Genomic DNA, 23,916 nt, shown 5'->3' on the forward strand with positions numbered 1-23,916 from the left:
CCACTTTATTTATTTATTTATTTATTTATTTATTTATTTATTTATTTATTTTTAAAGATTTTATTTATTTATTTATTTGACAGAGAGAGACAGCCAGTGAGAAAGGGAACACAAGCAGGGGGAGTGGGAGAGGAAGAAGCAGGCTCCTAGTGGAGAAGCCTGATGTGGGGCTCGATCCCAGAACGCCGGGATCACGCCCTGAGCTGAAGGCAGACGCTTAACGACTGCGCCACCCAGGTGCCCCCACTATATTTATTTTTAAATACAATGCAATACTAATACATTTTTTTAAATTGAAAGATGCATTGACACAATTTTTTTTAATTTTTTAATTTAGGATTTATTTATTTAAGAGAGAGAATGTGTGAGAGTGGGCAGAGGAGCAGAGGGAGAGGGAGAGAGAGAATCTCAAGCAGACTCCCCGCTGAGCGCAAAGCCCAATGCAGGGTTCAATCCCACCACCCTGAGATCATTACCTGAGCTGAAACCAAGAGTCAGATGCTTAACCAACTGAGCCACCTAGGTACCCCTGTTTTTTAATTTTTTAATTTTAAATTTAAGTATAATTAACATACAATGCTATATTAGTTTCAGGAGTACATACAGTGATTCAAGAATTCTATACATTACTCAGTGATCACCACAATAAGTGTAGTCACCATCTGTCACCAAACATTATTACAATCTTATTGACTAGATTCCCTCTGCTGTACTGTTCATCTCTAAGACTTATTTATTTTATAACTGGAAGGTTTTACCTCTTAATCCCCTTTACCAATTTCACCCATCCCTCACCCCCATTCCCCTCTGATAACCACTAGTTTGTTCTCTGTAATTAAGAGTCTGGTTTTACATCTTTTTTTATTTGTTTTGTTTCTTAAATTTTACATGTAAGTGAAATCATACGGTATTTGCCTTTCTCTGTCTGACTTATTTCACTTAGCATTATACCTATAGGCCTATCCATGTTGTTGCAAATGGCAAGATCTCATTATTTTTTATGACTAATATTCCATTGTATATGTATACCACTTCTTTATCCATTCATCTATGGATGGACACTGGGGTTGCTTCCATATCTTGGCTATTGTAAATAATGCTGCAATAAACATAGGGGTGCATATATCTTTTCAAATTAGTATTGTCATTTTCTTTGAGTAAATACCCAGTAGAATTACTAGATCATATGGTAATTCTAGTTTTAATTTTTTGAAGAACCTCCATACTGTTTTCTACAGTGGTTGCACCAATTTGCATTTTCACCAACAGAACATGAAGGTTCCTTTTTCTTCATATCCTCACCAACACTTGTTATTTCTTGTCTTTTTGATTCTAGCCACTCTGACAGGAGTGAGGTGAAATCTATTGTGGTTTTGATTTGCATTTCCCTGATGAATAATGTTGAACATCTTTCCATGTGTCTGCTGTCCATCTGGATGTCTTCTTTGGAGAAATGTCTATTCAGGTCTTCTGCCCATTTTTTAATTGGATTATTTGTTTTGGGGGTGTTGAGTTGTATAGGTTTTTTAAATAATTTGGATACTAACCTCCTATTGGATATATTATTTTCAAATATCTTCTCTCATTCAGTAGGTTGCCTTTTCGTTTTATGGATGGTTTCCTTTGCTGTGCAAAAGCTTATTTTGATGTAGTCCCAGTAGTTTATTTTTGCTTTTGTTTCTTTTGCCTAAGGAGACATTATCTAGAAAAGTGTTTCTGTGGCTGATATCAAAGGATATACTGACACAAACGGTTCTCTTAAATCAATGAAGATAGATTTATTATATACTTTCTTGCCAAAATATATGTTTGTAAAAGATTTGACTAGGGCCAAAAGTGCAATGTGTAGCCATAAAACAAAGTGAGCTAATGCCTAGTGTGGTAATAGCCTTGGCTATAGTGCAAGAAAAAAAATAGAACTTAAATAAAATATGCCTCAATCAGGAAAAATGCCCTTATGTTAAATAGTAGCACATTATCCAAATTCTTATTGAAAGGACAGTTCACTATTGGTTCAAAATGAATTTTGGCACATTGGTAAATTACATAATAAATTAACTGGCTATTTTAGAAGCCTGAAAGGTCCATCCAACCAACATCTCTTCTCACAGGTCATTTCTAGGGGAAACTAGAACCCTGGTGTCACATCACACTCCCTAATTGATCCACCTCACTCAACTTTTCTTCCCCTTTCAACTTATTTATAATTAATGTACCTTTATCCACCCTTTAGTCTTCCTTCTATTGAAAAAAATAATAATGAAAGCAAATTCTGCCAACATTTGGCAGCATTAAATCCCTGACAGGAAGTCACTGCAGCTTTCTTGCTATTCTACTCCTGAGTTCTGGCGCACTAGTACCAAAGCCCCACAACTAAATGATGTCGTGGTGACATCTAGTGGTTGGCCAAGATACTAGCTCTGCCTCCTTTGCTGCCGCAGTCCCCCACCCTGTGGTCCTTGCGATCTCTTGAGGAACAGTGATGCCCTTCTACCCATCAAAGGGCCTCTTCCCCTCAGGCCAAATGTCACTGTCCTGTCAGAAGACCCCACACACACACTGTAGCTCCTCAGAAAGGATCTCTCCCAAGCGACCTTCCTTCCCCTTCTGCCCCCACGAAAAAAATCCCTTTACTTAGCTGAGAATAAACAGATTAAACAAGTCCATGGATGGGCTACAAAGGGGCTTAGGAACCCACTGACTGTATGCAGAATGGAGTGAGTTGTGGGAGCACATTTCTGGGGACAAGGCCTACAGCTTGCACCAGATGTTCAAAGGAATCCATAACCTACAATAGTTCAAAACCCGAGTTAGAAGGAAAAGGATCGGAGTTTTAAAAATAAACAAACAAAACCCACTTATATTTAGATAAGAAACACAGTTCACCAAAAGTCCTGGAAGTATTTTACTATAAACCTATAGGTCTTTCAAGAAGGTCACCAGGCGGGATGCTAAAACGTAGACGAAAACAACTAGTGGCATATGTCACTACGTGGTATCTATGAGGTAAGTGATATAAATTTTTTTAAGATTTATTTATTTGACACAGAGAGACAGAGAGCACAAGCAGGGGGAAGCAGAGGCAGAGGGAGAAGAAGGCCCCCCCTGAGCAAGGAGTCCGATGTGGGACTTGATCCTAGAACCCCGGGATCACGACCTCAGCCAAAGGCAGACGCTTGACTGAGCCACCCATGCGCCCCAATAAGTGATAAGATATTTTAAGTTATGAAAAATCTTGGAGATCACTGTGTATTGGAAGGCCTATTTGGAAGCCTGGGTAATAGATAAGACCCAGAGTTTGAAAATGGATTTGAGTAAGTGAAAGACAAGGAGAGGATGTTCCAGATAGGGCACATAGGGAGTGAGCAAAGACTGAGAGACGAGAATGTGGATTCTGGGTTAAGATCAGAGAGCATTAGAGAAAGCAACCAAGAGCATTTCATTCTCTGTGGTGAAGATATCAGCCTCTAGCATGTGATTCCCAAGCTCAGCAAACACCTGGCTAGCATCCCCTAGACACTGAACTGTGGTGGGGTGAGACCTGAGCTTTCTGAGTTTTAGAAGTTCCCCAGGCAACCCTAGTGCTCAACCAGGGCAGAAACACCGCTTGAGCATGCCCAGGTAATCTCCATCTCCCACCCGCCCTCACGTGTTTGCCTCACCTCCGTGCTTCTGGCTTACAGGCTGATCAAGAACCAGCTGTCTGAAAAATGGTGTGATTGTGTCGTTAATTAATAGGAGACAGGGTTAAAGAGGAGGTTAGAGCCAATCCAGGGATCTCGGACATCAAGGGAACACCAGCCTGCTCATTAACCCAGAGAATTAAAGCAGCTCCAAGATAAAAATTTTAGATGCTTGAGCACAGAATGGGGGGAAGAGGGAGCAGAAGCTGTACAATCACATCCGGAACAGCCAACCTGGGAGCACAGGAAAACACTCCTTTATCGGCCAGTTAGTACTTAGGGAACTCGTTGTGAACTGAACACTGTGTTCATCAGGGACAACGGCATCTACACAAAGTAAAAGCCACAACAGCCCGAGAAGCACACTGCAGGCTACTTCAGAGGAGCGCAGAAAGCCTTAAAATACACAAAAATATTTTCTAAGAAAATACTCATGAATGTAGCTACTTCTGGGTGATGCTGGTGTGAGAAGCCATCAGATTCTCAAGGAAACCCCAGAAGTGTTTTCTTGCACAAGGAGGAGCTTTAAAGTTTGACTGTGAAAGAAGGGAAATAATCCCAAATCTCTTCTTGAAAAATCAGGTTACCTGGCTGGCTCAGTCAGCAGAGCCTGTGACTCTTGATCTCGGGGTAGTGAGTTCAAGCCCCATATTGGGTGTGGAGATTACGTTAAAAAAAGAATCTCACTTTGCCTCTTAGGAGGACATGAAATAATTACCAAATGAAACCCATCGAAACTATTAATTGAACAAAAGGACCAGAGGGTTACACTAAGGGATTGTTCCCCTTTTATGATTTGGATTGCTAGTTGATTTTAGGAGATAAAAAAAAAAAAAAAAAGCCCATGGTACTGCTCATCTGCAAATTACTGCCAGGAAAAAGACATCTGCCTTTCATTTCTAAAAAGCACTCTGGCTTTGGTCCTACATCTGCTGATTAACCCTCATCTTCTTAGAGGAGAAGAGGCCAACTCAGAGAAAACCTTTACTCTCCATGCCAGGGCTCAGCGAGCAGAACTAAAGTATCAGTCCAATTTGGCTTTCAGGAGATTCCATCTCGGTATCAACTTCTATTTGCAGCCCAGAGAAACACAGTGACCCCCTACCTCTAGCACAGACAGAATAAAATAGAAACACCTGTGTCTGCACGAAACTAGCAAAGCACCATACCAAGTCCAAGTGCTCTGAACAGACCAGCAGATCCATACAGAGGACCAGTGACTGGAACTCCTGAGGCTTCCTGCAAAGGGGACTGCATGTGGCAAGTGCCAGTTATCCTATTTATAAATTAATGGCCTCTTTGTTCCCCACATCTAGAAAAATACAATCTCTCTTCTTTGCCCAGCTGGGTAGTTCTCTTAGTCACTTTTTAAAAAGATTTTATTTTTTTGAGAAAGAGAGAGAGAGAGCATGCACAAGGAGGGGGGAGGGGCAGAGGGAGAGGGAGAAGCAGGCTCCCCACAGAGCAGGAAGCCAGATGGAGGGCTCGATTCCAGGACCCTGGGATCATGACCTGAGCTGAAGTCAGACACTTAAACAACTGAGCCACCCAGGTGCCGCTCTCTTAGCCATCTTTATTTTATTTTTTTAAAAGATTTTATTTATTTATTTGACAGAGAGACAGCCAGTGACAGAGGGAACACAAGCAGGGAGAGTGGGAGAGGAAGAAGCAGGCTTCCCAGCGGAGCAGGGAACCTGATGCAGGGCTCGATCCCAGGACCCTGGGATCATACCCTGAGCCGAAGGCAAATGCTTCACAACTGAGCCACTCAGGTGCCCCTCTTAGCCATTTTTAATGTGCTGCATTTTTAATGTAATCACAAAATGGTTCTAAACTGTTCCATCTCATAACCAGCATATGCCCTGAGAAAGCCAACTCGAAGATATTTGTCTTCTTTCAACCTTAAGCATTAAACAGTACATCTCCAACCAAACCTATGAAGAACAGCAGCATAGCCTAGTGGCTGGGTCTGTTCCTCAATTTCATCACCTGAGATATAAACTGAAGTTACCCCCATCTCTGTAGATATGACAGGAATGACTATATCAACCTGGTGCTCTGTCTCTAAGAAGTAATATTTCTTTGTAGCATCATAAAATTATGTTTGACAATATTAACTAACTTTCCATTATTCACTGTCCCAGAAAATATGTTCTTCTTTTTCTTCTACAACAATCTACTCACAGAAGACTTCACTTCTGGGCTCCAGATGTGGGAGACCCCCTGCCTCCCGCCCCGGCAACATCCACCAATTCTCCAGCACCACCTGGGTGTCCTACAATTTAACTCAATTCTGACACTACCTACCTGGAGACAGCATTGGATCCCACAAGCTGCCTATATATTGGAGGGTCCTAAGACCCCCTCCTTGGGTTTGACAATTCCCTGGAGTAGCTCACAGAACTCAAGAAAACAGTTTACCTATTCTGTATTGGTTTATTGTAAAAGGCTACAACCGAGGAACAGCCAGATGGAAGAGATGGGTAGGACCAGGCATGTGGGAAAGGGCTCAGAGTTTCCATGTGCTCTTGAGGCAAACCACCCTCCTATTCCTTCACACGTTCATCTGTCTCAGAAGCTCTCCAAACTCCTTCAGTAAGAGTTCTTTATGGAGGCTCCATGACCCAGGCAGGATTGATTAAATAATTGGCCACTGGTGACTGAACTCAATCTCCCAGCCACTCTCTTGCCTCCGGAAGTGAGAGGAGGGAGGGGGCTGAAAATTCCAACCTTCTAATCACACGTTTGGTTCTTTAAGCAACCAGCCCCCAGTCTTAGGTGCTTTCCAAAAAATCACCTCATTAACATAACTCAGGTGTAGCAGAAAGGGGCTTGTTATGAATAACAAAAGACATTCTTTTCACCTTTGTGCTATTTCAGGAACTGGGAACAAACACTAAATATAACAAAAGATGTCCCTGTAGCTCTTAGGAAATTACAAGGATTTTAGGAACTCCTGTGCCAGGAGTCATGGATGAAGAGCAAATGTGTATTTCTAGCAATATCATAGTATCACGTATGTAGAAACTGAACTTGGCAAAATCAGTATTTCCCACATAACCAATTGACATTTCTGGTACTATATTGTTATCAAAGCAACAATCCTCATTTTTAAAAATTGTAAGCTATTCCATTGTAATTTTGTTGATACTTTGGATCCCTAACAAAACTTTTATTTAAATGACAGTGGTTGTCTGTATTGGGAGGGTCAAGGAAAAAAGTCTTTTGTATTTCGCTAAGCAATACTCATGCTCTGCCCAATTAAACAGTATTCTTAAAACACGTTCTAAGTGAAGAAGCATAATTAAATAAACAAGTCTCTGACGAGAGAAGAGCTGAGGTGCCAACAACTGTTTTCCCAATGGCTCAGGGGCACGGAGACCCCCTAACAGACACCTGAAGGAACACAATGACTTCTGAGTGGACGTAAGTGGGAAGGGCATTAAGTCTTTCTGGCCTTCCCAGTCTCTGGATCAGATAGTTAATCTAAAAAAGCTTTCCTTACTTTATAAAATGAAACTAAAGACATCGGGCTTAAAAAATATGTAAAAATACTCCCATTTCTCCATTTGTGGCATGCTCATTCACCTTTTATCTTTATATTCCAGTAAGTTATTGTTTCTATGTATTTTCTAATCTTTATGGGCTTCCTGTGGTCAGATGGTTTTAATAGTTTCTCTTCTCACTATAAAATCAAGGGTAATTTTAAAACTTTCATGAAAATTGCCACTTCCCTAGAGAAAACCATGTTTTATGAAGGGTTAAGATCCTTCGTGGGAAGGTCACTCTTGGTAACATTGCTTTTAAGGCAAGGACCTTGTTTCAATATACTACTTGTTTAATTGTTTAAAATTCTTTTGGAAACCATTTTATAAAGTAAGGAAGCCACTTGTCTTTCAGGTGATAAACTGCTAATTTAACTGGCTTATGCCAAGTTAAATTACATATTCCTACATTAAACGTTTGTAAAGTACTCCACTGGAGAGTTCTTTGCAGAGGGAGCAGGAAGAAAGTGCTTATCTAGCTTCACTTTGCCCTTCCCTCTCCTGACTCCTTATCAGGGCAGTCATCTACCAAGGAGAATGGAAGTAAATGTGGTGAGAGTAAATAAGGGTCCCTCGGGCCTCGTGGAAAGTCTGGCAGAAAGCATGCATTCATTTCGAAAGGTAACTCGTGATTCAGGTCATAGGTACTCAGAGCCAACTCCTGAGCTGAATAAGCATGGCGAGAACAGGGGCTGGGGAGGGAGGAGGAGCCGAGGGTGGGATGTGCCCCTGCAAGCAGGTCCATCGCAATATAATTAAGCTGGGGCTTGGGGTAGAAGTTGGTCAAAGGCAGCGGCTTCTAGTGAGGGGTATTGTGCAAACAGGAATGGGGAAACAAATGAGAAAGATCAGAGCCAGGTGTCCTGTGTCTGTCTCCCTTGCTGAGTGACTGGGGTGGGGGCTGGGGAGCTGCTCAAACCAAATCTAGGACCATCTCCTCCAGACCCCAAGGCCCATCCCAGCAGCGTACCTTGGCCTTCCCTGACAGATTGTGTCTGCGTATGCGTGGACAAGGTAATGAAGAGATCTACAGTTCGAACGTGTACTGTGTAACACTTCCTACCAGCATGTAGACACACATGGAGCAGTGAGGGAGCTCCCGAGCATGTCTGGGAATGGTTAATGGGAAACATCTGTCTGCAGGGCCAAATGCTAATTAGGGGAGAGGAGAAAAAAGTGAGGAGATGGCAGAGTGAATATCGGAGAGAAAAACACATGAATAATATAAAAACATCATTTTGCACACAAATACACACACACAAATAGAAAAAAGAAAAAAAGTGCAAAAATAAGCCACTTCATTCCTAAGCAAAGTCAAATCATATTCTTAGAATAAGCCAATGGGTAAAAAATTAAGAAAACCTTCATATCACTCTTTTATATTTACTTAATTTTTAAATAACAATACACAATGGTGATAAGGTTATAGTAAAACTGATAAACTCATAAATTCCTTGTAACTTAATCACAACTTTTTTTTGAATACCAATTTGGCAATAAGAAACAAAAGTTTTCAAAACTGTCATAGTCTTTTTGCCCAGTAAAATTCCTGGATATTTAACCTTGGATGAATAAATCAAAGGAAAAGCTGTCTAGATAAAAATATTCACTGCAACATTATTTTTAACAGCAATTTTTTTTTTTTTAATGGGAGCTGGAGACAAACTAAATGTCTCAAAACAGAAAAATGATTCCTTAGGACCCAACAACCCAGCAGAATCTTCTGGAGCCACAAGAGGTCATAATTACAAAGTTCACGTAGCAGCATGAAACTGTTTGATATAATTGGCAATCTTTATACCTCTGGATGGCTGTCACTACTATGCATACCTATGACAAAGGCCAGGAGGAAATTGGGGGGCGGGGAGATGGACAGTTGATACGTTAAGAACTGTAGAATTATGGGTGACACTACTTTCTCTTTAAAATTCTCTTCACAGGTTTCTTGTGTGTCCATTAAACACATTATGGGTTTGACAGGACTAGTGATAAACACAGAAACAATACAGGGAAAGGATGGCGGCTCTTTTTTTTTTTTTTTTAAGATTTTATGTATTCATTTGACAGAGAGACAGCCAGTGAGAGAGGGAACACAAGCAGGGGGAGTGGGAGAGGAAAAAGCAGGCTCCCAGCGGAGGAGCCTGATGTGGGGCTCGATCCCAGAATGGCGGGATCAGCCCTGGGCCGAAGGCAGATGCTTAATGACGGAGCCACCCAGGCGCCCCAAGGATGGAGGCTCTTAATAAGAACGTTTTCAGCTATTAATCAAACCTTTCTTTTCCTTTAGCCTTCCTCCCTTTGGAGGGCTTCACAGTGATCTCGGGCTGTGGCCCAGAACCATCACCTGTCAGTGTCCTTGGAGGACGTTTTTTAGGACCAAAACCCGGACTGCTAAACCTGCCCCAGGCGGCCCTCTCCCACTCCCAGTGCATCATTGTGACCTCAGACCTCAGGCTTTCGGCTCCACCCCCTGGGGCTGCCCAGGCCTGGCCTGCCCTCCCTGGATAGGAAAGAATCAAATGTAAATAAGAGCGGCAGCACAGTGAGCTGCCTGCTGCCAAAAGTTGAGATTTCCCACTACACACCAAGCTATAATTAACAGGAGGTGATGCCAAAAACAACAAAGGAGCTGCAAGGAAACTGCTAAAATACTCTCCAGTTTTTAGCTACATACACATTCTTTTCTACTCACCCACCCCACCCCATTCTCCCTGTTGTGCTCAGAAACTCTTCTGAAACCACCAGATCAGAGAGAGACACTAATAGCTACCGCTTAGTGGCAGGAAGGAGGTGTGCAGGAGCTTCACAGAGGCCACATACGGAGCCAACACAGGTCACTTTTGAGAAACAGAAAAGCTGTTCTTAGAACCAGAAGGAAATTAGATAATCCCAGCCCAGGTTAGTTAATGGGTTTAAGACTGTGTATTTGTGTGTGTGTGTTGAGGGGACATGAAGGAAGTAAGAAGCAGCTACCAGGTCTCTAAGGACAATCTACAAGAACTCCTCCAGTGTGGACTGGTTTGAGGCGCAGTGGAAAAGACGAGTTCTATGTGGTTTAGGTTGAGCCCCATAATTCTCTATCTTCAGAAAACTTCCCTCTCCAAAGAGTATTCCTAAGAATTGCCATAATATCATCCTCAGTGATGACTCAACCCCTTAGGAAGGATTTGCTAGGGAACTAACCCTACCCTACCCTTCCCCCCATCTGCCCCCTAACAATTTGCAAGCCCTGTGGGAGCCACCATGGTACTTGGGGCAGTGGAGCTGGAACTCCAGTTGCGTGTGGAGGCCAGCACTGAAGCCATGCACGGTGTGCTTTTGTCTCTCTCTGGAAGGACTTACCTTCATGAAAGGCAAGGCGATCTCTTCCGTCACAAGGGTTATTCCAGGAATTTCCTACGGTGGGAGAAAAACACACACACACACGACTGCTAAACGTATCAAGCACAGCAAGCTTGAACCTTCAGGAAGTGTTTTCTGCACAGACAGAAGCTGAGGGCAGCTCCCAGTTTGCTAACCTCTACTTTAAATAAACCTTGGGGTTTATAAATAACAGTGAACACAGTCCATCTCTTGCCTTGGGAAGGGAAATAGTCTTTAAAGTTATGATTACAATAGAGGACAGCATCTCTGAAGGAAAGGGGAAGACTATTAGAAATACAGGGCAAATAGTGTGTTATTTACACATCTCCATATAAGAACAAATGAGGCAAATTACATGTGCACCATCAAATGTAGTAATAAGGGGGCACGTTCCTTCTTTGTTTTATTGCTCCTTCCCTCTTCTTCTCTTTTGCTTATATGTATTAAATTATAGTTGGCCCCTGCCTGGCTAGAAGGAACCAAGATTAAGTGGGGTTCTTTTTTGATTTTGGTGAAAAATTTTCCTTCTCCTCATCCTCCACCATAATTTCAGAAATAAAAGATCCCCATAAAGACTTGATGCAGCAGTATCACCATGGAAAATATGAAAGATGTATAATTTGTATTAGGAAATCCAAATTGTAACGTTCTGCTAACTAGTGAGCATTAAAACAAAGATTTCAATAAAAATATAAGCTTCCAAAATTGCCCTACATTCAGCTACTTCAGAAGTGTATTTCTTTTTTTTTTTTAAGATTTTATTTATTTATTTGACAGAGATAGAGACAGCCAGAGAGAGAAGGAACACAAGAAGGGGAAGTGGGAGAGGAAGAAGCAGGCTTCCTGCGGAGGAGCCTGATGTGGGGCTCGATCCCAGAATGCCGGGATCACGCCCTGAGCCAAAGGCAGATGCTTAACGACTGAGCCACTCAGGCGCCCCTAGAAGTGTATTTCTATATTAACTGTAGATTAGCCTCTCAACTCATGAATTCATCTTTTATATTCTAAAAAAAAAGTAGACGATATATGAGAAAATAATTTAGAAGGTGTTCTGTAGACATAAAATCTGGTATTTGTTTAGAACTTAAATGTACTAGATTTTTACTGACATGCAATATTCCTGTGGAAAGGGGCACCAGAGCAATGCAGAAATAAATTTTCAGAATATTTAAGCAACTGAGTTATTCACTGTGACCACAGAAAGCCTGTGTTAAGAATATATTTTGTGTTTCATTTATCACTACTTGGTAAGAGAAGACACTTCAAAAAAGCATTAAGATTTCACTATAGCTTTAGGTTATAAATGGCATCTTAAAATAGGAATAACAAGGCTAATTGTTTGCAAAGCATAATTCAGGATTATTTATATGTAAGAGCACCATATGTTCTAGTATCTTAAAAAAATCCAATTCTGTTATTTACAGAAATAATCTGTCTCCATACAGAAGTATGAAATTAATATTTTTTATTCTGGCAAGGGTTTATTAAGGTGTAGGAATAAGAGGATTTGCAGATTAGAAAAAGAAAAGGCAAAAGATTTACATCATTGCTAAAGAGAAGCAGGGACTCAGAATTTCAGGATTAGAAGAGAACTTTAAGGTAACCTACTCCAACATCCTGAAGTTTAGAGCAACATCGTAAACCCTAAAATAAGCTCAGTAGATGGTGGTTAGAACTGTGGGGTTTTTACAGTACACTCTCACAGGACTTCCTGACATCATCTGCATGTCTACAATAGTTCCTCCTCCCCGCAGTCATGAGAAATGCAAAAATGAGGACCTGCGGTCTCAAGACGAGCCTCTCACATGATATCCAGTGAACACAGGCTCCATCTTTAAACACAACTCTGGGAACTACAGGGGTTCCTGGTCCCCTCCTCCCAGACACTAACTGGAGGGTGACAGTGTTGGGTGGTGAGGGAAGGAAACAAAGAGGTGCAGTTCCTGACTCCCCTGTGGTTTAACCTGCAAACTTCCTGCCACATCACCAGAGACCGTGCATATATATTCACAAGAGTTCTCAAAGCAAACAGTGAGGGCTTGGAGAAGGAACGAGCTCCCTTGCCTACAGTGAGGCAAGAACACTGAATAACCCTTAACAGTAAAAGACAGAAGGGTCTTTAGAAAAACACTACCGCTGTGCATAACAAACATTTAGAATTAATCAGACTTACCTGACTCTATTTAGATAGTCTAAATACAAAATGCACAAGTGTCACAATTTATCCCAGTACTTATTTTCCTATGTCTGTGTTACCTAAATTCAATTCATTTTTCTAAATGCCTTTTTGATACAAACCTCTGCCTTCAGACTAAGCATGTAGTTCTAACATCTAAGTAGGAAAGAAGAAACCTTTTTCAGGGTTTTCACTTTCTGATCCAACAAATCTCAGTTTACTGCACCATGTTCTAGAGAAAATAAACAAAATCTTAGCTCAGCACCTCCCAATTGAAAAATTGGGAGGAAGGGCCAAGAGGAAGAAAAGATTGAATGGAGTGAATTTTGCTTAAGATTATTAACTTTCCCTGACCTTGAAGCTCTATAGTTATTACAGATTTTCCTTATGAGGCTGGGAAAAGGGGTCAATCTATTTAGGAAATAGAATAGCTTACAACAACAGCAGTGGTCCACCCATTCCTTGTTTATAAAAACCTAAGAAGTATTTTAATCCACTAGTTGCTAAAAAAAAAAAAATTAAAATACTATTTGAAGATGATAGAGGCTTTATTCTGCTTAGTAGTAAGTAGAGTAACACATATCCTGCACCTTCTCCTTCACTTCTACTATTTTATATCACTACCTTGGGCTAACAGCAAGGATTCATTATTATATTTTTGCCAGGAAACTCCAAGTCAGATCCTTATCAGTCAGAATAAACTAATGAAATCACAGCTATGGGTACTGCGACAGGGATATCCTACAAATGACCCACAACTGATGAATCAATTTTAATTACATAAGGAATACAAAGCATTAACTTACTGTATTCCAAGCGAACACTGAAGAATATGGCAAAAGTTTATCCATGTTACTTGTCTCTGGGTATATGCTCCAATATGAAGAAGCTGAGTAGATTTTTGAAAGAAAAAAAAAAAGAAAGACATGGTTTAATAATAATAAGAAGGCAGTAGACACTGTAATTCACCGAAACAAACAAACCCCAAAAAAGTTTTTATTGCCTTATCCTTATCTTCAAAAGGCTAACTAACCATTATGGTTCTACCTTTATGAAACATTCAGGTTCTGCTCTTTACAATGAGAATAACTTCAAAAAAAAATTATTTGGCACCTTCTATCTAACCCAAAATGACATTATGCCACTTCACACAGAAACGGCCAACACAAAACTGAACTAAGAAAATTTTTTATATCTTACTGGGAAAAAAAAAATCACTAATAATTAGAGAATCAAGATCATATCGTATCACATCAGTCTCTGAACTGTCTCAGCTTCTCACAAGACCACGAGAGGACGAAATTTAATTAGGTGCTGACTGAAATAGAGTAAAAAAAAAAAAAAGAAATGCTTCTAACCAACATTTTGACAGATTGAGGCATTATCAATTTGCTGCTTTCCCTCCAGCAAAAGGGTCAAGGATTCAACTTAATATGCACCCTCAGCAACACCTACCAATTATAAATTCCTGAATGAGGTCAAATGAATGGCAGGCAGAGATGCTCTCAGAAATCCACTGAATGATCTTTAAAAATAAGAAGACAAATCTGTTGGTATTTACATCTGCACCCTGTCTCCACCACCAAAGAAGTACAAAATGTGAATCTTTAAAAATTCTGTATTTTGGAACTGCCGAAGAATACACTTACTTCCCTTCAAGGCACATAATGCAGTATTGTGGCTTAAGCAGTCTTATAATCAGGTCCATTTTATATATCTTTTTAATAAATGCCCCTGGCTGAAATCCAAATAAGCCTTCTTCAACCCCATGTTTGTTTTTGCTAGAGTAGGTCATGTTATAGCAAAGTACCAGTGTGAAGAGCTGGTGTATACAGGAGAAAACCAAACCAAATCACACCACAAAGCTCGAAGGCAGCAGACCTGGATTTGAATTCAGGTCAGACATGAGTGTGAATGTTGTCACATCACTTAACCTTCGTGGGCATCACTGCATGGTCCTCCCAAGGTCATGTAACAACAACTCTCTCAGTCACCACAACCATCCTCACCTCCTGGCAGACTGAAACTCCTTGTTCCCAGCCTTAGGACTGAAGGATACTATGCCGCTTGCCTAGCCAGAGAGCACTCTCACATGTCTGCTTCTACCAATAAGTGTTGTTTGTTGTTTCTTTTTAAGATTTTATTTATTTATTTGTCAGAGAGAGAGAGAGAGTGAGCACACCCAAGCAGGGGGAGCAGCAGGCAGAGGGAGAAGCAGGCTCCCCGCTGAGGGAGGAGCCCAATGCGGGACTCGATCCCAGGACCACCTGAACCAGAGGCAGATGCTTAACCAACTGAGTCACCCAGGCGTACCCATAAATTTTGTTGTTTTTATTTCCAAACCTATGCATGCTGGTTGTACTTATCTTCAAAATTAGGTAATTTAATAAAATATTACCATAGACAAATGAAATACGGATGCAAAGAGAGTGTTGTTTGGTCAATAAAAGTTGAGTGCTTTGGAAAGACTCAAAGGCATATCTGAAACACTCACTAAAAAAAACTACGTGTGAGACAACTGTAAAAGATAAGAAAATTTTGCCCAATAGATACGAATTGTTTTGAAAAGATCTTTAAAATATGGCTCTCCTTCGGTTAAAAAAAGAGAGAGTAAGGTTAAGGAAACAAGGAAGAAGAAGAAAGTAATGAAGTCAGAGACAGCACATTACTAGTGGTTTTATGTAAGAAAAATGATTTTGAACTCCAACCAGCTAATCTACAAAGAAAGGGTCTTAAACCACATCAAAAGATAGGTGAATAAATATACTTTTTTCGTTTTGTTTTAGGTTAAAATAAAATGTTTAAGATATCTTTTCTTCAATTACCCAACCACCCATTGGTCCCAATCAAGTCTAATAGAGGGATTTCTCCAACTTCACAAGACAGCTGTAAAATTAAAGGACAAAATGTGTGAACGTGCTTCAGAAATCAAATCATGCAATATATAAATAATCTTTATAAAAATGTAATAAATATTTGCCACCAGATTTTAGTTCTTTTGAGGCTATACACCAAATATAGACTAGGAGAAAAAGTAGGTATTTGAGAAACTATTTACTATTTACTGAGCACTTTCTTGGAATGTTACTGATACAGCTAACACATATGCACAGTATGGAAGAGAGAGTAGTCAAAAGAACAGACATGCTCACAGTCGGGGGTCCATAAAAAAGTAGCACAAGAAGAGAATATGTTCAAATCAGAATGGAGACCAGAAACTTCAATTAATTATTACCAAATAAAAAAGACTTCTGTTCATTTCAACCACAAATGTATACAGCTGATGTTGTCTATTTGCTAATTTTTAAACTGAAGCTACATAACCACCTTGGCTTCCAGGAACTGGGGGTCTCGGCCACAGGAGAGCACACAGTGCAACACGGCCATCTTCTCACAGTCTAGCTGAGTGTTCCATAGGAACTGTAATAAATAGGACTGGTTGAGGACTGCCCTATAGAGCTTTCCAGAACACCAATCCAGTACCAGGGACCCTGATAGTGACTGTAAAGGACCATGAGGTAGCATATCAACCACTTCATTGTTTCCTGGCAAAAAAAAAAAAAAAAAGGAGATCAGCAAATAAAAGAAACCCCGCTCACCCAAACATAAACATTGCCAAGACAAACCCAAATGGACCACGTTCATAAGAGAAAAACCACAGCCATACCTGTCACAAACAAACTGTGGCAGATCAGGTCTGGATGTTGAATGTTAAGAAGATGAAAGAAATGACCAGGTAAGTAAACAGCCACATAATACTCTGTAGAAGAGAAAGATAAAAGTTATCTGCATGTGGCAACAGCAGCACAGGAAAGATAAAGCCCAGAACTTCACAGTATCCCTACTTGTCTTTGAACCTCTTAAAACACAAAAGTTTTGATCAACGTAATAATAAACTGCCTGATGTCAGTACATTTCATCTTACTAGCCAGATCTCATTTATTTCTATCTGTGGCTAATTTTCTTCATACATTTAGCCATGGTTATCTTAATTGATATCTATAATTTTGAGTCTTAAGTGATCTGTGGCTTTATATGAACCTAAATGACCTCTGAAAGCAAATTAGAATAAAAAAATACCAAGAAATATGAATTATTCCTTTATCTGATAGTCTGGGAATAGCTTATGATGGGAATTTCCCTGCTCATTTATGCCAGTTGGGGGAAGCTCTAAAATTTTGTTTCCTATGTTTGCCTATTCGTCATCATCATCACTATCGTCATCGTCATTTTGTTTAGAAAACCTTTATAGGGGCGCCTGGGTGGCACTGCGGTTAAGCGTCTGCCTTCGGCTCAGGGCGTGATCCTGGCGTTATGGGATTGAGCCCCACATCGGGCTCCTCTGCTGTGAGCCTGCTTCTTTCTCTCCCACTCCCCCTGCTTGTGTTCCCTCTCTCTCTGGCTGTCTCTATCTCTATCAAATAAATAAATAAAATCTTAAAAAAAAAAAAGAAAACCCTTATAAACTGATATTCATCAAAACAATCTCTGAAGGCATTCTAACACTTGGTGAAGTACTAATATATTTCCTTGCATAGAGAGCTGCCGAGAATTCACACCTTCACGGTCCCTGCATTTGATAATTTTGTACCAAAAACACTTGTACACAGATTGAGATGAAGTGTAAAAATAGGTTCTGGAGAATGGGAAGGTGGAAGTAGCCCTTGCCAATAATTTTTCACACAATAGCAGTGAATTTCATACAGATGACACATTTAGATTATAAGTGAGCCAGCTGGACTCTTTTTTCCTAAGAAGCAAAGAAATACATGCTAATCATTTGCATAGAAGGCATTCAGAGGGAAGGGACGGGAAGGGACGGGAAGGGACGGGAAGGGAAGGGAAGGGAAGGGAAGGGAAGGGAAGGGAAGGGAAGGGAAGGGAAGGGGATGTAAAACTCAAAGCAGTTGACTTAAGTAATTGTCCTCTTGGTCACCGGGGGTTAAGTGATGTTAAAGAGAATAGCACAAATGGTTGCAATAATATTCTTATTACGGCAACACTTGAGTAGAAAAACACAAATAATGATATACTAGGGTATGGTGGAAAGGGTTTAGGCATCAAAGGACCTAAATTAATTCCTAGCCCTAGCATTTAACCAGTTAACTATGGTGGTAACTACATTCTACGGAGAGGAGGCATTTGGAAATTTATGAGGGTGTTTTGAGTTGTCGCAATCATTGGAACGGAAGAGGGAGTCCTCCTGCCATTTGGTGAAGGTTGTTAAATCCCTCAATGTGCAGGACACTCTCACTCAAAAAGTACTGCCTCATAAAAATGTCAACAGTGCCTGTGATAGGCCAAATGATGACCCTCAGAGATGTTCATGTGCTAATCCCAGAGCCTGTGAATATGTTACCTGAAGTGATAAAAGGCACCTTGCAGATGGGATCAAGGACCTTGAGATGTGGAGAGTATCCTGGAGTATCCCAGTAGACCCAATGTAACCATAAATATGTTTATGAGAGGGAGAAGATCACGCGAGGATAAAAGAGATGAGAAGGATGTGGTCACAAGCCAAGAAATGCTAGCCTCGAGAGGCTGGAGGAGGCCAAGGATGAATCCGTCCCCAGAATCTCCAGAAGGAACCATTTCTACCCACACCATGACTTTAGCCCCTCAAAACTCATTTCAGAATTCTGACCTCCAGAACCAAAAGACAGCGTTTACGTTGCTTTAAGCCCTAAATTTATGATAATTTGTTATAGCAGCAATAAACTAACACAGTGCCCCTGATAAGAGACACTAAAAGGAGCCTGGGAACACACCTCAGTCTTTCTGAGCCTCAGTTTCATTATCTGTAAAATGAGGATAACATCACCAAGCAGAATTGTTGTCAGGAACAAGATAACTGAAATAACATGCTTAGCATATAGTATTCATTTTTAAAATGGTAGCTTTTTATTTACAAGCATGTCTTCCTTATATAGAGGTGTTTGGGTTCATGGAAAACTTCCCCAAAAACTCTATTCTTTAATATTTTCATCAACATAAGTCCCTTTTAACAGGGTGACAATTTAGGACAATTGCATGCAATTAATAAGAAAAAAGACATCATTCAAAAAGCAATACTGTTGACATAAAAATTACCTCTGGAATAGTTTTAATCTTGGGTATAATTTTGTGCCAAGAAGATAAAATGCGTATAAGAAGGAAAGATAACTTACGTAAGAGCCTATTTTTACAGAGCTCTAGGATTTCTGCCGGCTCCACAGTCTGAAGACCGTAGATTAAATCATGCCTGCCCTTTTCTAGAGTCATTCTCAGGAGGAAAAAAAGGAAGGCCACCTTTGACCTCACAAAATGCTGTTTTTGTTTTTTTTTTAGTAGAAAGTTTCCCACATCACTCTTGAGATGGCATGTTGATGTAGTATTCTCTGATAAGAATCAAGTCTCAGACCCAGGAAACCTTGTATTTATCTCTTACCACAGGAAGCAGTAGAATCAGGCCTCTCTAAGGCAATTTCCCACAGGTTCAAAGCTCACGTTAACATTCACCACATACTGTCCCACTCAGCATTCGCTATCTCACCTCAGCTATAGTATTGTTCAAAAGAAAAATATTTTATATGAACTTTATCATTTTCGTTCTCATTTTGCCCAGTGCCCTCACATCACACCTTCTTGAACTTTTGTCATGATAGCAGACAGACTGGGGAACAGAAATAGGAGAACATATTAAAGAATCATGTGCTCTGAACCTGAAGCTTTTCTCTTTTGAATATTGTGCCATGTCCCATAGGTAGGCAAGTAATAGTTCTGTTACTTAGTCTTGTGCTAACCTGTTCGTGCCCCTCATCCCAACTGACATGGAAAAGTAGCTTTCGGTAGGTTGATACAATAAACCCTTTCTTGATTTCCTTCATTATAGACTCCATTAATGTGTTCAAACCTAACACTCAAGTTCCCTTACCATATTTACTCAGTGAAATCAACATGTTCAAGCTGATCCATAAATCGTTTATAGGGCTAGAAAGCTCTTAGCAATTAGCAACAGGGAATGGACAATTTCCCAAGGATCTTTGCCCTCTCTAGAATCAAGGGACAACATGATGTATTATTTCTCATAGGCTTTTAGGGAGCATCCCATTCACTGTCATCATTTTTTAAAAGATTTATTTATTTGGCGGGGGGAGAGAACAAGCTGGGGGCAGGGGGAGGGAAGAAGGACACGGGGCTGGATCCCAGGACCCTAAGATCATAACCTGAGTTGAAGGCAGACGCCTAACTGACTGAGCCACCCAGGCAGCCCTGTCATCATTTTTATACTAACAAACGGCTTTTTAGGATGACTACTAAAAATATAGGAAAGCTCACAGCCTGAGTTCTCTAAAAAGGGAAGTGCATCCCCTCCCCAAAAGGCTGATCTGAATGGGAGACACAAATATGTTCATTAGGATTGGTCTATCAGCCTAGAAAAAGATACGGGTCAGGAAAAAATATATTATAAAAATATTAACTAACTTAATACGGTTGACCCTTGAACAACAGAGAAGTTAGGGGTGCTAAGGTTTCCAGAGAAAACCGTCCCCTTTCAGGCTTCAAAAAGGTCAGTGGTTGTCATCACAAGCCAAGTCCTACAGAGGCAGGAGAAAATGGGGTGTACAGATAAGAAAATGAGATATAAATGGCTGAGTATCACATGTACTAGAAAGGAGGGTCAGAGCAGAGAGATGAATCCCTCTCTCTCACTCACCAAGGTTGAGAAAAGTAAGGCCCTTAGTCACATGTGAGTCAACACTCCCAAGAGCAGCAGTGAAGGTCTTGCTGTGCCCTGTGGAGAGAGAACAGGAGGCCAAGGAGAGAATGGTAAGAAACAAAGAGCCGGAATTCCATCCAAGGCTATTACTCTGTGTAATACTCTTAACAATTAGGAGCTGTGAAACTGACAAAGCGAGGGTCTCTGACTTCTAGATTTCATGGTTCTCCATCATTCTCCAAAAGCCAGCACAGAAGATTGATCACAGTACAGTCAGGATCCAGTAGATGTTCTGGGCTTATCGTGTAATATTAGACCTCATAGGGTTGGTTGTGCTCGGACAGAAGGATCTGAAGGGATCTACAAGATCTGAGAGATGGAGGAGACTAGGTGGCTCACTGGCCCTCATGGTTTACACGTTCTTGCCGTCATTAAGACCTCCTGAGACTTCTCTCAATCACTTATAAGGGTAGTAGACTATCAACTAAACTCAGTGTATTGGGCTTCTCTCCACTTTTCTAACTCTTCATCAGAACTAGTAACTCTTAATAAAACTTTCATAGAAGTTTTATTTATGGTTTTAACCATTATATTAATCATTAGAAAAATGAATGAAAACTTTCTGCAAAAGAAAAATCCAACTTATGCTATTAAAGCATGTCTACTTCTGCAGTTGCTTCTAGTTTCTTCATTATTAAGGTGTTAAACTTGTTTTACCTAGATTTCTAACTTCTGAAGGTAACGTTAGGCACACCTGCAGAATTAACTCTGGTGTGGCCTGGCATAGCTTTTTTAATTAAAAAAGTTTTAAATTAAAAAAAATTTAATTCCACCCATAGTATGTACTACACAAATACTAATTTTAAGGAACCAACAAAGCAAAATAAATGTGCCTTAGCAAGGTTCAGGCTAGAACTATTAAAGGGCCAACTCTAGTTCACTGGCCAACTTTAGAACTGGAAAAGCTTGGGCACTTACTCATCCCTGCAGGCTGACTGCTGACAAATCAGTTTCCTGGGCTGCAGATGTGTGAAACAGAATAAAGGTATCTTAGGTCTAAGACCTGTTGAGATCTGAGATGACGGACGCTTTTAACTAAAACTCTGTGTAACCTTCTAAAAGTTAAATATATTGATGTTTTCCAACTAGTAATAATAAAAAAGCAAACAAACACACTTTGGACAGATATGTCCATAAGGACTGGTCTACCTACAGGCCTAGAAAAAAAATATAGGTCAGGAAAACAATATAAAAATATTAGCTAACTCAATACAGTTGACCCTTGAACGACAGGGAGGTTAGGGGTGCCAACCCCTGAGCAGTCAAAAATCCACGTATAAGTTTTTGGGGAGTCAAAAGTTAGCTACTAATAGCCTATTGTTGACCAGAAGCCTTTCAGATAACATAAACAGTCAATTATCATATTTTATATCTTATATGTATTATATACTGTATTCTCATAGTAAAGAAAAAATATTATTAAAAAAGACAGAGAAAAATGTTATTAAGAAAAATTATAGTGGCGCCTGGGTGGCTCAGACGGTTAAGCGTCTGCCTTCGGCTCAGATCATGATCCCGGAGTCCTGGGATCAAGCCCTGCGTCAGGCTCCTTGCTCGGCTGGGAACCTACTTCTTCCTCTACCTCTGCCTGCCGCTCCCCCTGCTTGTGCTCTCTCTCTCTGTTAAATAAAATAAATAAAATCTTTAAAAAGAGAGAGAGAGAAATTATAAGGAAGAGAAAATACATTCACAGTACTATATGGTATTTTTCAAAAAACCCCTGTATGTAAGTGGATCTGCTCAATTGAAATCCACGTGGTTCAAGGGTTAAGTGTATTCATCATTAGTGAATTTCTTCAGGAAACATGTGTTATATAGGTATACAGGTTTAGAATGTACTGATAAAATTTATTACAAGGTAGTGAGACTTTAAAATTTATCTAACTTGCTGCTATTTGGAAAAAATGATTATGTAAAAATAAAAATTAAGAATAAATGACATGTACCTTTATGAAAGTGAAACACTGAATATGTGATTTTTTCCCAAGAGTCAAACTTCGGACTGTAACATACACACAAAGTTCCTAGAAGTAAGAAGGTATTTAGTAGAGCTGAAAAAATCATAGACAAATAAAAAGTCTCCTAAGCCACTTAACCTTACTTCTATTCCTTTACATGTTCTGCCTCAACTTACCTCATAGATTATTCCCAAATTCTAGAAATCGTTTATTAACAACCTGCTAAGAAATTTCAGTTCAACAATTACTCAGCACACACATAAGTAATGTCCTGTGGTAAGCTACTGAAGGATAGGAAAATGAAGAGAGATATACTTACCGCTGCATACGAAATCATGGGCGTCTAGAGGAGTCTACAAAGGAGATTCTCCTAATATACCTATATTGCCCTGTTCTCTTATTTAGCTTCCCTTCTGGACATTACTAGTAGTTACAGACCCCAGTTTACCAAAATGTGCCTCCTCTTTACAGTTTCCAGTCTTCCTTTTTATCTGGAACTGGAAGCAAACTGGGGCAATAAGAGCAAGTATGGCCCATACCCACCCATATGTGGGTCACTGAGTGCCATGGCCCGAGTGCAAAGGAGAGAGCTCCTGGCACAAAGTGGTCTTTCCAGATGAGCCCTGACCACCTTCACTTACCCCATCACTCTAGAACACTCTCAGCCTTCACACCCTCTAGAACACGAGGAATATTCCAACGTGGAATATGTACATCATCTCTAGCAGCTGTTGCTAGATATGCAGACTACATATGCTCATCAAAGACCTATCATGGAGGGCCTTATGCCAAAACTGATATGTCTAGTGCTAACATTTATGTGATTACCTGCAACCGGAGATTTCCAGGGTGGAAAGGAACTTGACCAGGGTCTAGAAAGCTGGGTTCTAGTCCCAGAGCTAAAATTAACTAGCTGTGTAAATTCAATCATTACCCTACTTCAGTGAATAGCAATATTTCCTCTGTTATACTTCACTAGGTCCTTTATCAAAGAATCATGCTGGTTTAAAAAAAAAAGAGCCAATTTTCTCTAAGAAGGCTATTTAAGGACATTAATGAGCATTCTGTTATAACGTTTATCATTTGTGACCATTTTTAATAACATTTAAAACCGTACATATCTTAGAAGGAAAATAACAAAAAAAGAAAAATTTTATCAGGTAAAAACAGTAACAATTCTGTTAGATGTAAAATTACCGTTATGGTTACTGAGTACACAATAATAACTTTTCTTTAAAATTACAACAGACTCACTAAGAATCAAAGTAACACTATACTAAAGCATAAACAAAAATAGTAATTATAATAGTTAAAAAAGCTCCATGTACTACTTTGACTACTTTCCTAAAGTAAACATACTACCAGCAAAAAACTACTGGTTTACTCTATTCTTTTATGTTCTATGATCACAAGGAGAAAGAAATATTTAGCA

At 40.0% G+C, this 23,916-nt stretch overlaps 1 protein-coding gene across 1 annotated transcript in view; it reads right to left on the reverse strand.

Annotated features, from left to right (window-relative positions):
• The window catches only part of GSAP (gamma-secretase activating protein), an 80,144-nt gene that overhangs the window by 20,414 nt on the left and 35,814 nt on the right, over nucleotides 1-23,916 (reverse strand). Inside the window, 8 exon segments of the mRNA XM_034666964.1 lie at nucleotides 7,127-7,202; nucleotides 10,471-10,624; nucleotides 13,574-13,656; nucleotides 14,223-14,292; nucleotides 16,095-16,312; nucleotides 16,435-16,527; nucleotides 20,464-20,541; nucleotides 22,473-22,550. Coding sequence (XP_034522855.1) covers nucleotides 7,127-7,202; nucleotides 10,471-10,624; nucleotides 13,574-13,656; nucleotides 14,223-14,292; nucleotides 16,095-16,312; nucleotides 16,435-16,527; nucleotides 20,464-20,541; nucleotides 22,473-22,550 — 850 coding nt within the window.

The sequence above is a fragment of the Ailuropoda melanoleuca genome, chromosome 1 (assembly GCF_002007445.2).
Source record: "Ailuropoda melanoleuca isolate Jingjing chromosome 1, ASM200744v2, whole genome shotgun sequence".
Classification (NCBI taxonomy): domain Eukaryota; kingdom Metazoa; phylum Chordata; class Mammalia; order Carnivora; family Ursidae; genus Ailuropoda; species Ailuropoda melanoleuca.